The following is a 15,087-nucleotide window of genomic DNA, read 5'->3' on the forward strand; positions in this document are numbered from 1 at the left end:
TATCCACTTAAAAATGAGAGCAAGTTTTCCTTTTTGTTGGAAAACTTACTTTCTTCCTAGAAAAAAAATCTCTATCCCACCCCCATTTAGCCTTAAAAAGAATATATTGGCTTCTTCATGATTTAATCTGTGACTTTTTCCTCATAAAATCGTTGTTCAGTGCCACTGGCATACAAATATTCAAATTGACCGTGTTGCTCAATTCCCTGCTGTGGAATTGAATAAAAACTTGGATTAAAAGGTCAACTTTAAAATATGCACAGTAAATTCACCAACGAAAAGCTTCCCAACAACTTTCTGCACCATTTCTTCTCATCTCATCACTCATATAGGCTCCCTGAATTTTAAGGCCTGCAAATAAAAGAGCAGAAGGTGTAGACCACTGGGGCATCGGAGATTTTTTTTTCATGAATAGGGAATGAGAAGTAGAGTGAGAAGTATTTCTTAAATTAATGAAGTTGACACAGTAGAGAGAGAATTGGCAGACACTTAATATTTCCTATGGTACAAAAAAAGTAAAAGCTATTATTTTAAGAAATCTCTTAAGTCTCTGTCCTTCGATGTATTTGGTCCCATAGCCATAGTATTGAAAGCCTCGCTGTTTTTGAGAGGATTATTTTTCTAATTTTATAACAGACGATAGTGAAATCATCGGGGTTATCCAGCAGGGACTGGTGGGACAAAGTGTAGGAATTTCTATGTGAGTAGAGTGTCTTGCTGTAACATAGAAAGCCTGTTTATGTGTTCTATAAATATTTGCTGAGTAACTACATAAATAAGATAGGAAGATAGGTTTTTTGGATAAGATTTTTTTTTAATAAAAATTAATCCTTTTGTGGCATTTATACTTTTTAAAAATTAGTTAACAGTGCTATTAATAGAGAACACTAAATCAGAATCACAAATAATGAGGTTTATTTATGGGTAATTCTGTTGGAGATAACATACTATTTATTTTTTAATGGTTTTAGACTCCTCAGGCTAATTTCTTGTGGATGCCAAAGGTGTAATTTGTGAACACGCAGATGTAAACAACAGAGAAATCGGAATTCAATGTCGTGGTCTCCAAGTAGTTTGAAATACCATGTATTGTCTGCAGTCTGCTTCATCTTCGGACAGCCAGGGTTGTTCCTTGAACCTCCAAAGCTGAAAATAGCTCCAGCCACAAAATTTCTAATTCTGGAAAAATTCGTTAATCTCATGTTCTTTGCTTTTTTTTTTTTTCCTGGCAATTTAGGCCAATCACACATGCTCTTTTATTTTGACCTCTGTTCTTTTAGTCCATGCTGATTTCCCAAACCTCTGTCGTTCCACGCCTCAGGCCTTTCCTTTTTCCTTCCCTGTCTATTTCAAGCAATTTAAAATTCCTTGGTCTTTTGAATTTGTTACTAGCTGGGCTTTGCTTTGGATGATATCTTTAAGCCCGGCCTTGGTGCTTTGAACATTGTTTCCTTTTTCAGCTATGTGAGTGAGCAAGTATATATAACTGGGTCTGTCCAATTTAGAACTGGGGATTTACGTTAGGACTGAGGATCCTATTTAAGTGAAATTTTAGCATATCTACTTAAATCTTGGATGGTTCAGGATCAAGGAAGGAAAAGAATAGGTTTCAGGGACTAGGGAAGCCACACACTGTTCGTGGGGCCTGGGTACAGGTGGGGAGGTTCATTTGTGCACCAGTGGTCCGACATAGTTATTTCCTGCACACCTGCTGCAGACCAGGCCCGGTGCTAAGACTGAGGATACAGCAGATAACGTGAAATGCAAAATCCATGCTCTCAAAGGGTTTATAGTCTAGCAAGGGATTTACCATGTTAAGCAACTAAGCACAAAATTAATTATGCTTCTCAGATGGGACTCTCTTCAGTTTCACAGAATTTTGTATCCCTAATTTCCCATGTTTATTGTTCAAAATATAACTGGCTATTAAATATTCACTAGTCTTTAGGATTTGAAAGTATTTTTAAAAGAAATATTTAAGGTATGGTTTGTAATCTTTTATCAATGCCTTTTACTGTTAGTTAAAAACCTTTTTCAACCTTTGGACTTAACACAGTATTGTATGTCTTAAGATTTCTTGGTTCTCAGGGATCTATAGGTCTATGACGAGAAACTTCTTATTTCTTAACTGAGTGATCTCAGGGTGCTATTTATGTTTTTCAAGTCATTTGCAGGGATGGCATTAATCTTTCTCTTTATTTTGCTGCACACACAGTCCTCGCTTTCAGAGGCAGAATTAAGTACACAGTGAACAAGTCCTTCAGAACCTGTGAAGAAAATGCTGTTGCCATGACCTGTTTCTGGGGTTGTAAGCATTGCCGTTGTGTGTACAGTGGGACGATCACACATTAGCTCTGAGCCTCCAGGGTGCCAAGCCAATGGAGAATAATTGATCGTGCCTGCCCGGAGAACTGTTCTGTGATGAGGCTCAGACTGGGGCTCATCAAGAGAGAAAACTATGATTGATAAGCGAAATCTGCTGTGGGCAAGGAAGGGACTTGTACTGTAAGTGCCAGGAATTTTCCATTCCCGATATATTGACTCCCTGAGAATGGCTTGACCTTGTGGCTTTGATTTTAATCTCCCTCCAGGTAAAAGGATCATTTATTTTACCCTGAACAGAATGTTTTAGACACAATTTAAATAATCTAGCTCTCCTCCCCATTCCAATGAAGTTAAATTGATGTTCTTATTCCCAAACAGGATCACATTCGGCCTGCTCTCATTGGTGGGTTATTCCTCTTGGCACGCATATAAGAACGAAGATTGTCATTATGAAGTGGGAAAGATCAAGTGGTTAGACTCATATTGTCTTAGGAAAGAAGTGTATGCTCAGTGCAGAACTCTGGCATTTACATACACATTTTCTAGAAGTTCCTTTATGCATTTCACTCTACCCCTTAGTGTGTTTTTCAATCTAGACTAGATTTCTGGGTGTTTTTCATTTCCTGTAGAATTATTAAAGCATACTGTGTGCGCACGTTTGTGTGTCTAGGTCATATGACGGAATGTGCTTCTAGTGGGTTCTGATCAATACGATTTGAAAGTCACCATTCAGACCACACCCTTTTTACAATCATGGAATCTTAGGGAATAGACGAGTTTCTTACTGCTTACTGACTTGGCCTATATCCTCAATCTCAGTCACATCCAATCCATGTGCTGCTTTATTTTGACTGTTCAAATAAAACTCTGAAAGGCATGAATTTGAGCAGGGGCAGTAAGCAAGGTCTGTTTAAAATGCATTCCACACGTATGGAAGCAAACACAAATGTTTGAGCCCTTACCTTTGTGAATGCACACGCTGTCCCGGCTACCACCCCCTTGCTCTGAGGGTCCCCTGTGACTACTGGGATGGCTGTAGTTCCAATCCCAAGGGAACCTTGCCCTGTCTGCTTAGCAAAAAATCAGGAATAGAGATGTATTGCCCTGGCTGTCCTGTGTCTGGGAGAGTGGCCCACTCTGAATTCCTTGGACCACACACAGCTTATTACATCTCAGAGTCACTTGTGACTCCCACCAGTGTTCCAGGAGCTGTGGCCATTGTCATCTCCCAGCCACCTGCAGAGAAGAGCGATCAGAGCATGCTTTCACTCATCAGTGAGTTAGGAAATCAGATGCTATTTTGGGGTGACCATCACTAGATTTACAAAAGCCATATGTCCGACCCACATAAAGAACAAACAGATTGAAGTGAAAGAGGCCGAGGAGCACAGGTCACTTGGCCAGCAGGGCCCGGCTTTCAGCATCCCTTGCGGCTACGAGCTGGAGGTCAGGATCCAAACTGAAGAGGAGGGTGAGGAGAGGGGGCTTCCTGGGAACCTGAGATCTCACCGTCTGCAGACTCCTGCTGTTAGTAAAAACGTAACAGATACGTGTTTAGATGATGTGTCGAGGAAGCACATAAAGAGGAAAATAGCACTTAGGTAGCTTTAAGGAATGGAATAGGGTCAAATACCTAAGTGTTCAGGAGCCTGGCAGGAAGCGGGAGAGATGCCCTACCCTGTAAGAGCAGGCCTCTTACAGGGCCTCTGGTGGCTCCAGCACGATGCGTAGACGGTGAGTGTGGGCTGTCTCCATGCTTTCCCCCTTCTGCTTACTATGTTTCAGAAACTATATTCTTTTTGCTAAGTATCCTCTTAGTAACAGTGATAAGATTTTCAGGATAAATAGGACGTGCATTTTTTTGTCATAAAATTTTAAACAATAGTCATTTCTTTTACGTGTTGAGAATATGTTTCTGGTGATGAATATGTAACGGCTGAGCCTCAACATGTAAGTGAAATAAAAAGTACTAACGTGTCAAGAACGCTACGCACTTTACCCACTTCTCCTCTACTCCTTTCTAGTTTCTTCTGGTGCGGGTGTTGTTCAGAGCATGGTTCAGAGGTTTTAGGTACTAAAGTTTTTCCACGGGAGGTTCTGAGTTAAAGGACTGTGACTGACCTTTCCCCTGGCTTCTTTGCACTCGTGTCTGCTGTGAATGGGCAGGTAGGCAGTACGGGGACAGAAGCTCTGGGGTGTGTGCTTGGTGGAGAATATGTGGCAGGGTCTGGAGTGGGGCTTTCCACGCAGGGCAGCATGGAATGCAGGGCCTGGGATGCTCACCTGTGCCCCGATCCTTCTGCTTTTTCTTACTTCCCCAGAGCTCTTCCTCCACCGGCTCTCTTCACTTTCTCTAGTATGGCAGTTCCTGCTATTTTTTTTTATCTCCAGCTTATAAAGATCTTCAAAAGCAATCCACCTGTCTTTTTTAAGGCCTGCAAGGTAAGCAGGTGCTCTGTATAATGCCTCTTTTCTAGATGGGCAGCGAGTCCAGAGAGTGTAAGCACCGGCACATGTGATCTTGTGCGGACCTTACGTGGCACTTAGAGAGAGTATTAATACTGGCTGCTTGCCGAAATCGGAGGAGTGAAGTGCTGTCAGTTTTTGGGAGGCAATTTTTTTCTTTTTGTGCAGAAACATTATGAGAGGTTGGTGACAATGAAATACAGTTGAGAAAATGGGCTGTTTTCTTAGAAACGGACCACAAACATGCACATTGGTAACTATTTTTATTTGACATCGGATTTCAATCTCCTATGTTTGTATAATAATTACAACTGACCTCTCATGGTTAACCATTCACAACTGCATGCCAGCTCAACTGCTCCCCCTTTCACTCTCCGCTTAAAATCCAACTCTTGCTTTGTCATAACACCAGGGAGGAAAGAGTGGTTTGTCCTTGACAGCAAAATGGGGATGTGTGTTCATATAACCGAGTGGGTGGGTTCTCCTCGTGTCATGGTTTGTATGGCACTGTTGGGTTTGGTAAACAGGATAGAAAAGGGCAAGAAGAGAGACGAGAGTCTCATTATAAAAGAAACAAGAGTGCATTTCAGTGCCCCCGGTGGTTTGAACTGCCGAGTCGGTAATGCTGTGCATCCTCTGCTGGGTAACTGCCAGGTGTCAGGGCCTAGAGCCTGAGGGCAGGGAAAGGAAGCTCCAGGACCACCCAGCCAGCCCCTCCCCTGTTCTGGCTTAGGACAAGGTTCCGGGAACTTGGGTGAATGGCTGGACCAGGACAGGAGCTTAGTACTCGGTGTCAAACTCATTTCCTGGTCTTTTGCATTAACTCGGGGTCTGTGAACCAATACTTTTCAGTCTGAGTAATGTCAGAAACAATTCTGTTTTTGTGCATAAATCTCCTCTGCACAACATTTTCAGCCTTGGTTGTAATTCCGATGAGGGCAGTTTTCATCTGTCACTCCACTGGAGACTAGTGACTCACTTCAGAGCTGAGCTTGGGCTGAAGGTGTCAGCAGGGCTTTATGAACAGTCATTCACCTTTCATGCTGTTTCCCTCTTCACCGGTAGCTTACATAACCGCCTGTTTTCAAATTTAGTAATTAGGTCAATGATTCTTGATTTATTTTTAAAATACCAAAGACAGTAATAAGGCCAGGGCAAAATGGTGCTGTTCTAACATCCCAATCTGAAAGGAATTTTTTCCCATATTACACAGAGGACTCTAGCATTAATAAACACTCAGACATAGCCTTTGGTGTAAGGATTTAAGGATGGGTGGAAGGTGGCTGATGTGCTGGATACCAAGGGTCCTCAACAGAGAACTTTCTCAGCTTCAAAATTAAGAACAATTCTCTAGGATAAATGGAATGATAATAACTCGTACTGAATTTTATAGGGGATGATGCACGTTCGTTTTCCAAGTGAGTGTAATAGAGCTTATTTACTTTCTTCACGGATAATGACTTTTCTCCCTCACTGTAAAATTGAGATCTGTCATTCGTGTTACCTGGGTTATCTAAACATTAACATCTTTAAAACTAGTGGGCTTCCCATGGAGAGGTTTAAATTTCTGTAAACCAAGGTGAACTGTTCTTGTGGAGAAGTCAGTGGCAAATGAGGTAAATCAGAGGCGTGGCTATGGATGCCAATTGCTGGGTTAGTTTTTGATGGCCATGGTCCAGAGGAGCGGGTGGTCCGTTTCCACGGTCACGACGCCAGATCCATCGTAGGTATTGGAAGTGCTGACCAGTGTTCCAAAACCAAGCATGTTGTTTGCTATAAGAAAACAATAAAATGTTTAGTGAGAGCCAGCCTTTCTCCGGTGTGGAAGAACTTCGTCAGCAGTTACCGAAAAAGCAGTGAGGCATGTGCTTTGATATCAGCTATATAAAATGTGGGACAGGTGAAACCCAGGATGGAGGATTTTAAAACTAGCTTCCATAACTTGCCGTAACTGCTTTTCCGGGAGTTGGTTATTGGTTGTTAGCTATTCTGGGATATATGCCATTCTCGCACAAAATTTCATTAAATTAAAATTTTTTTTTCATTACTGATTGTAAAATCAAAACCCATTTTGTAATGTGCTACTTACTTCCTTGCTTGGATGCAATTATAATTTTACTTGATGATTGAGAATTAACATTTTACATACATTATTAAACTCTATATAGATGCAGTTTTAGCTTCAAGTCTGAATGATATGGGGCAGAAAGCTAATTACTCCAAAAAAGCATGGGATTTTGGTTGTATTTTCCTCATAAATTAAGAAAAGCCAAAATGAGTAAGGCTTGCTTTCTGTAAAATTAATAGGAACTCAAAGGTCGAAGCCAACTTCCAACTGTGAAATCTTGAGGAAGCCATAAGCCCAGCTGTTAAATGAGGCCAAGAGATGAGATAATCTTCTAACTACTTAATTATCAAAGTAAAGGCTTAGGAGTTAAGTGATATATATGTAACTGGTAAGTAAATTCTAATTATATGGTTGTAAGTGTATATTCGCACAGGTTAGATGGAGTTAATGCTGAGGCATTAAGGCATTAAGTTGAGGTAACCTCACTTTCTCTGCTTCTGTAAGAGCAGTTCATCAACATGACCCCACACTCACGACTGTCCTATACATATTCCATGATAACCAATATTACTCTCTTGGCTAAAATTCAAAGAGAAAAATAAATGGAGCCCTTTTCCTTTAAACAAAATGTAACTCTGAAGTTACACTGCTTTGGGGAAGTAACTCAATTATAATGCTCACTTCCCACTAGAGGGAGCTTGTTATCTTTCTGAGGAAATCTTGAAAAGGCAATTTAAAAATTCAGAGATAGCATTACAGGACAATGCATAATTAGTATTACCAGCTAACAAAGTTTATTAAAACTCAAATTACTTATTTTTCAGTGTTTTCAGCACCTTTACTAATGCAAACACAAAGTTATAAGGTAAAACCATATGAGAATACGGAGTGCACCTCATGTGAATATTACCCTAATATATAATTCAGTATAAGAAGCTTTGCCTCTTCAATAATTTGGAACTTTTTTGAAATGAAGTTTCTAAATGATACTAATATGCACATAAATTTACAAATCTAGACACAATTATGTGGATAGTGGGTTAGGTGGTGGTCGTGGATTCATGATAAAGTCTATTTGGGATCTGTTGGAGAAAGAGGCCTTGGCTCTCCTGCAGGGCAGCCTTGCCTGGAATCAGGTGCACACCCCACCTCCAGACATCTGGGCCAGGCCTAGGTTTCGGGGCTTTCCCGATGGCCAACAAAGGAAAAGCTGGGGAACAGTCTGAACATTGCAAACCATTTATTCATAAAGACGATTTTGGATGCTCTAGTGGGCCTGCCAGCTTTACAGTGGAAACCTCCCAGTGAAGAAAGAGATACATATGCACAACCACCTGAATTTGACACACTGTATTTTAAGATTCTGGAAACTGATTAAAATCCTGGTTTTTACCAGAGGCTCAATCTCTCGTTTGTAGTTGCATATAAATTCCTTTCTGCTTTTCTGAAGGTAGACTATCGACTGTGGATTATCAGGGCTGGATACTTAGGAGATAGATACGTATCCAAGTCTCTCATTCTCTCTCTCTCTCTATATATATTGGTTTCCCTGACATTAATTCTTAATGGGGGAAGAATGAACACAGTTTCAATCTCATTATTAGAGTCTCCTCCTCGTGACCTGATGCAGCTCTAGTCGCCGCCCAAAGGCCCCACCTCCAGATACCGCCACGTTGGAGGTTATGGCTTCCACATGTGACTTCTAGGGGACACATTCAGTGCATGGCAGTACAGGCAGAATTAATGAAATTGTAAACACATTTGCTAGTCTCCAACTTTATGGAAATTATAATAAAGTGATAGAAAATGGAGATGAATAAGCTGAAATGCAAAATCATGCATTTTCATTTACTAGGTTACAACAATTATTTTGGAGTATATTCCTTCAAGTCAAAGAATCATGCTTTCTGAGCAAACCAGAAAGTCTTCCTTATGAGAAAAAAAAAATCTCTTTTTTTGAGGAAAATAGTTGGGATTATGAATGAACTCCCCTTACCCCAAATGTTGGAGGGTCAATCGTGAAGTAAAATAGCAAGGTTGGCAGAGAGACAACTTCCCACAGAAGGGAAAACAAATTGTTTTCTTCCAGTTCTATTGAAATATATTGATGCATACCTAGATACTAGGAAATGGTTATCACAATAAATTCAGTTAATGTGTATTACAATTTTTTTCCCTTGTGATGAGAACTTTTAGAATCTACTCTTACCAACTTTCAAATATTCCATACGGCATTGTTAACTACAGTTATGTTGTACATGATATGCCCAGCACTTCCAGATCTTAGAGCTAGAAGTTTGTGTCCACCTACAACTAATTCCCTCCCCGCCCAGCCCTGTGCCCCTGGCAACAAGTATCTGAGGTTTTCTGTGAGGTCGGTATTTTTAGATTTCACATGTAAGTGAGATCATACAGTATTTGTCTTTCTCTGTCTCACTTCACTTAACATAATGCCGTAAAAGTCTATTCACGTTGTTGCAAATGGCAGGATTTCCCTCTTTTTATGGCAGAATAATATTCCATTGTGCATGTGTATACCGCAACTGCTTTATCCATTCATCCACTGATGGTCACATTTCTTGGCTCTTGTGAATAACGCTGCTAGACAACATGGTGTGCAGATATCTCTTCAACATAGTGCTTTCATTTCCTTCAGCTATGTTCCCAGAAGTGGAATTGCTGGATCATAGGGTAGTTCTAGTTTTAATTTTTTGAGGAAACTCCATACTGTTTTCCGAAGTGTCTGTACCAATTTACATTCCCATCAACAGCATACATGGGTTCTCTTTTCTCTAAGACCATGCCAGCATATTATCTTTGTCTTTTTGATAATAGCCATTCCACGAAGCATAAAGTGATAGCTCATTGTGGTTTTGAGCTGCATTTCTCAAATGATGAGTGATGTTGAGAGCCTTTTCATGCACCTGTTGGTCATTTGAATATCTTCTTCAGAAAAATGTCTATTCAGGTACTTTTGCCATTTTTCAACTGGATTATTTGCTTTTTTTTTTCCTTTTTGCTAATGAATTTTAGGAGTTCTTTGTATAGTTTAGATATTAACTCTTTATCAGATATATAGCTTGCAAATATTTTTTTCTCCTTTTCATACGTAGGTTTTCATTTTGTTGATTGCTGCTTTTGTTGTGTGGAATGTTTTAGTTTGATGTAGTCCCACTTGTTTATTTTTTAATTTGTTGCTTGTGCTTTAGGTATCTTATCAAAACATAATTGCTAAGACCTATGTCAGGATAATTTTTCCTCTAGGTTTTTTCTAGGAGTTTCATGGCTTCAGGTTTCATGTTTAAGTCTTTATTCCATTTGAGTTAATTTTTGTGAGTGGTTTAAGATAGGAGTCTAGTTTCATTCTTTCACATGTGAATATCCAGTCTTCTCAGTACCACTTATTGAAGAGATAGTCTTTTCTCAAATGAGTATTCTTGGATCCCTTGGCAAGTATTAGTTGATTGTATGGGTGGGGGGTTAATTCTGGGCTCCAGATTATGTTCCATTGGTTCGTGTGTGTATTTTTTATGCCAGTAACATACTGTTTTGATACTACAGCATTATTACATAGTTTGAAATCAGGAACTGTGATGCCTCCAACTTTGTGCTTTCTCAGAATTACATTAGCTATTCAGGGTCTTTTGTGGTTCCATACAAATTTTAGGATTTTTTTTTTTTTTTACTTTTGTAAAAAATGCCATTAGAATCTTGATAGGGATTGCATTAAATCTATAGATGGTTTTGGATAGTATGGACATTTTAACAATATTAATTCTTCCAATCCATGAACATGGACTATCTTTCCATTTGTGTCTTATTCAATTTCTTTCATTAATGTCCTGTAGTTTTTGGTGTAGAGACCTTTGACCTCTTTGGGTAAATTTATTCCTAAGTATTTTATTGTTTTTGGTGCTATTATAAATGGGATCATTTTTGTCTTTTTCAGATAACTCTATGTTAATATATAGAAACACTAATGATTTTTGTGTGTTAATTTTGTAACCTGTACCTTTGCTGAATTGTTGATCTGTTTTTTGGTGCGGTTGTTAGGATTTTCTGTATATAAAAGCATATCATCTGCAAATAGACAGTTTCATTTCTTCTTTTCCAATTCTGATGTCTTTTATTTTGCCTAACTACTCTGGCTACAACTTCCACTACTGTGTTGAATAGGAGTGGTGAGAGTTGGCACCCTTGTCTTCTTCCTGATTTTATAGGAAAGGCTTTCAGACTTTCATCATTGAGTAGGATGTTAGCTGTGGGCTTGCCATATATGGCCTTTATTATATGGAGGCACATTCTTTCTATACATTTGTTAAAGAGTTTTTATCATGAATGGATGTTGAATTTTGTCAAATGCTTTTTCTGCATCTAGTGAGATATGATTTTTTTTATTAATGTGATGTAGCACATTTATTGTTTTGTGTATGTTGAACCATCCTTGCATCCCAGAGATAAATACCACTTGATTATGGTGAATAATCCTTCTAATATACTGTTGAGTTCAATTTGCTAGTAATTTTGTTGAAAATGTTTGCATCTGTATGTGTCAGGGATATTGGCCTGTAGTTTTCTTGTAGTGTCCTTATCTGGCTTTGATAGGGTAATGCTAGCCTCATAAAAGGAATTGGGAGTGTTTCTACCACCTCAGTGTTTTGGAAGGGTTTGAAAAGGATTGGCACTAATTCCTCTTTAAATGTTTGGTAAAATGCACCAGTGAAGCCATCTGGTCCTGGGTTTTTCTTCATTGGGAGATTTTTCATTAATGATTCAAGGTCCTTACTAGTAATTCATCTGTTCAGATTTTCTATTTCCTCCTGACTCAGTCTTGGTAGGGTGTATGTTTCTAAGAATTTTTCCATTTCTTTGCAGTTGTCTAGTTTGGTGGTGTAGTTTTCATAGTAGTTTCATACTATCTTTTGGATTTTGGTGGTTTAGTCGTAATCCTTTTCATTTATAAATTTTGATTTGAGTTGTCTCTTTTATGTTAGTCTACATAAAGGTGTCAATTTTATCTTTTCATAGAAACAACTCTTAGTTTTTAAAAATTGTTTTCTTTTTCTGTATCTCATTTTCTAAGCTTTCTTTCCTCCGCAAACTTTGAGCTTAGTTTCTTCTTCCTTTTTGAGTTCCATAGATGTAAAGTTAGGTTGTTTATTTGAAATCTTTCTGTTTTCTTGATGTATGCATTATAGCTATGTTTATATCCTATAAGTTTTGGTATATTGTGTTTCAAGATACTTTTTCTTTTTAAATTCTTCTTTGACCCATTGTTCAGGAGAATGAATGCTTTTTAAGTTCCATGTATTCATTTTCCAGTTTTCCTCCTATTACTAATCTTTAGTTTCATATCACTGTAGGCAGAGAGGATAATTGGTATGACTTCAATTTTCTTGAATTTGCTAAGACATGTTTTGTGGCCTATGAAAGCATCCTAAAAAATGTTCCATGTACTGGCTGTGTTCCCTGCCCAAGTGCAATTGTAGGATAGGCTCCACAGTTGTGTGAATTTGTTGGTCAGGCTTCCTAGACAGTTAGGACTACTGCTATTCTCAGAATAGGCATGGTTATGAATCAGCTTCCCTGATTGGGCAGGGCAGCAGACTAGGGGCTAAGGTCATAATGGCTTGTTGTTCAGGGACCCAAATCAGGCAGGACGATGCACCACCTCTGGCCATATGGGGTCACCAGCTTTGTTCTACAGATGGGGAGAGCCACTGTCTATGTTCTCGGCTCATGTGCCACTGTGAGCAGGGCTGCATGATGGGATACCTGGCTTCCCCTGTGCTTTGGTTAGGTTCCCTGGTTGGGTGGGCAGAAGGCTATATTCAGCTGGGGTCAGGGCTACAAATAGTTTCCCTGCTTAGGTGGGGTTGCTGTAGAGGCCCCAGAGCTGGCAAGGCTCTTTGCTGGAGGCCAAACAGTCTATGGTCTTGGCTCTGCAGATGAGTGGCGAGCCCAGCCAGTGGCCCTTCCCAAGTGTAGCTTAACTGGGATTGCAGGATGGGCTATGCAGATTCCTGAGAGCTATGGCTGGGTTTCCTGGTTGGTAGTAGGTAGACTATAGATTAGTTTCCTTAGTTGGTTGGGGCCACAGAAAAGGCCCCACGGCCTGCAAGTCTCTTGTCGGGGGACCCAGTCAGGCAGAACTGTGCACCAAGCTCCCTGGCCGATGGGGTTACTGTTCTGGCTCTGCAGATAGGCAGCTTGAGTGCTGCTGGGCTAAACAGTTTCCCAGGGGCTCAGGCCAGGTTTCCTACACTGGGCACTACACTCAGCAGTTGGTAGCCCTATGAATTAGCTGTCCTGCCCAAGCAGAGTGACTGAACTGGCTCCAAGGCTGGTATGGCTCATTATTTGTGGTCCCAAATCAGGTATATCGGTGCCCCACCAAGTTCCTGGTCAGGCTGGGCCACAGTCTTGACTCTGCAGATAAGCGAAACCACTGGCTTTCTACTTGAATGCTACTATGAGTGGAAACTCAGTCTTCCAGGATCCAAATGTGGTTGCCATAAACTCCATTCTCCTTTTCTGTCATAATCTGATCCCCAGTGGTCAAGCTGCACAATTCCCCCTTGAGGTGAGACCTGAGGTTGGGCCTCCTGGGAAGTGACTGACAGTGCTGGGGAGCTGGATGTTCACCTTGGACTCTTTCCTGCTGAAGAAACTGTAGGCTCAGGGGTCCTCTTGGTGCAGTGTCGTGCTGGCCTGGGGAGGGGCGGTGTGGTCAGGGTAGCTGCTGCTCTTGCCCTTCTGATGCAGTCCGTTTTGGTCTTTGCGCTTTAGGCATCCCCATGTTCCAGGATTTTTACGACACTGTCTCATCTGTGGATAACTGTTGGTTTCTTGTGAAGGAGACTAAAGTTGGGAATCTCTGTTGCCCTCTTGATGCCACCACTCTCTGAAAATCTACCGCAGAGAACTTGTCCCAAACCTTGGCTGGCTTAACATTTAGTTCAATTAAACATTTAGACAAATGAGATGGTTGTGGTTTTTTTCCCCCCTGTTTGCAGAGTAGAATTAACCAGTCATTCAGATCAAGTCCTGTTTTAACTAGAGACAAGAATAAAGTTACAGCTTTGTATAAAATTATAGGAAACCATATCATATGTGATAAACATAACTTAAAATTGCTTGCTGTGTCTGAAAGTACAGTCTCATCTGTTTGCTTCAAAGCCAGTGTCATCAGTTGTTTTAAGGGCAATTGTGGTGTAATGACAACAACATTGGCTAATGAGGGCTGGTTACATTCCTGTTCCAATGAAATGGAATACCAGACCTATTAGAGAATACAGAAGCACAGCCTAACTTTCGGGTCTTCATATTTTAGAGAAATAGAAGTACTTAAAAATAAGAGAAACATTAACATAGATTTTACAGTTTTCGTCCATTATCTCACACTGTTTTCTTTCCCAAAGGTAAAGATGAGCATTAGGCACTTAATATTCTGCTGCTTTTAATGACGTCCTACCAGCTTTTGTCTAAAGCTGGAAAGACTGAAGACGGACTATACAGCAGAAGCTGGAAAACTGGTAGAATTTATAAATTATTCAACCCTTCTTGTGTCACATGAGGGTAAGTAGGGTCATTTGTGCCCGTGTCTTGCCTGCCCTACCTCTGCGAGCTGACTTCCTGGGCTGTGGCTCTTCCAAGCTGACGGGCAGTGTAAGAGCACGTGGGGAGGCTTCTGATGCTTCAAAGCCCTGGAAAGCGAGAGTGGGAAGGATTTGTTCCCTCTGCCCCTGGGCGATTGTTCTGCTCAGATACTTTGACAGAGGCGGCATTTCCCAGTCAAAGTATAAACCCCGTCGTGTGAGGTTAGTAAGTCAGACCTAGGTTCAGACATTGGCTCTATCATTCACTTGCTCTATGAACTCAGTTTTCTCATCTATAAAATGTGGATAAGAATATCTACTTCACAGAGAGGCCGAATGATTTATCTAGTCAAAAATCTAACACATGATAAGTATTAAAGAAATTTTCAACAACTTTGTTTGCTTCTGTCAATGAAGTAGGTCAAGGTTTCCTTTCCCCACAGCAATAGTCTTTTAAAATGAAAGAGAGAGAGGCTGCCATGATTTGAACGATTAGCAAATGCTTACTTCAAGTGATTAGTTTATAGCCAGCTGAGAGGTACAACGAGATAAACTTGGCTGGGATGGTAAATCATTTGTTTTTATAGTATTTACTCTTTGCTGGACAGTAGAGCTAGAAAGGGGAAGTAT

At 40.3% G+C, this 15,087-nt stretch overlaps 1 protein-coding gene across 3 annotated transcripts in view; it reads right to left on the reverse strand.

The window, feature by feature from the left end:
* Positions 1 to 5,037: 5,037 nt before the first annotated feature.
* Positions 5,038 to 15,087, reverse strand: part of TPK1 (thiamin pyrophosphokinase 1) — a 341,792-nt gene continuing 331,742 nt past the window's right edge. For 2 of the 3 annotated variants that reach the window (XM_034638916.1, XM_011228209.3), the window contains one exon: positions 5,038 to 6,564. In XM_034638916.1, coding sequence (XP_034494807.1) covers positions 6,446 to 6,564 — 119 coding nt within the window. In that variant the 3' untranslated portion in view covers positions 5,038 to 6,445. Of the gene's footprint in view, positions 6,565 to 14,477; positions 14,566 to 15,087 lie in introns of all 3 variants that reach the window. The other variant, XR_004619106.1, reaches the window with a different exon arrangement.

Source organism: Ailuropoda melanoleuca, chromosome 1 (assembly GCF_002007445.2).
Source record: "Ailuropoda melanoleuca isolate Jingjing chromosome 1, ASM200744v2, whole genome shotgun sequence".
Taxonomy (NCBI): Eukaryota; Metazoa; Chordata; class Mammalia; order Carnivora; family Ursidae; genus Ailuropoda; species Ailuropoda melanoleuca.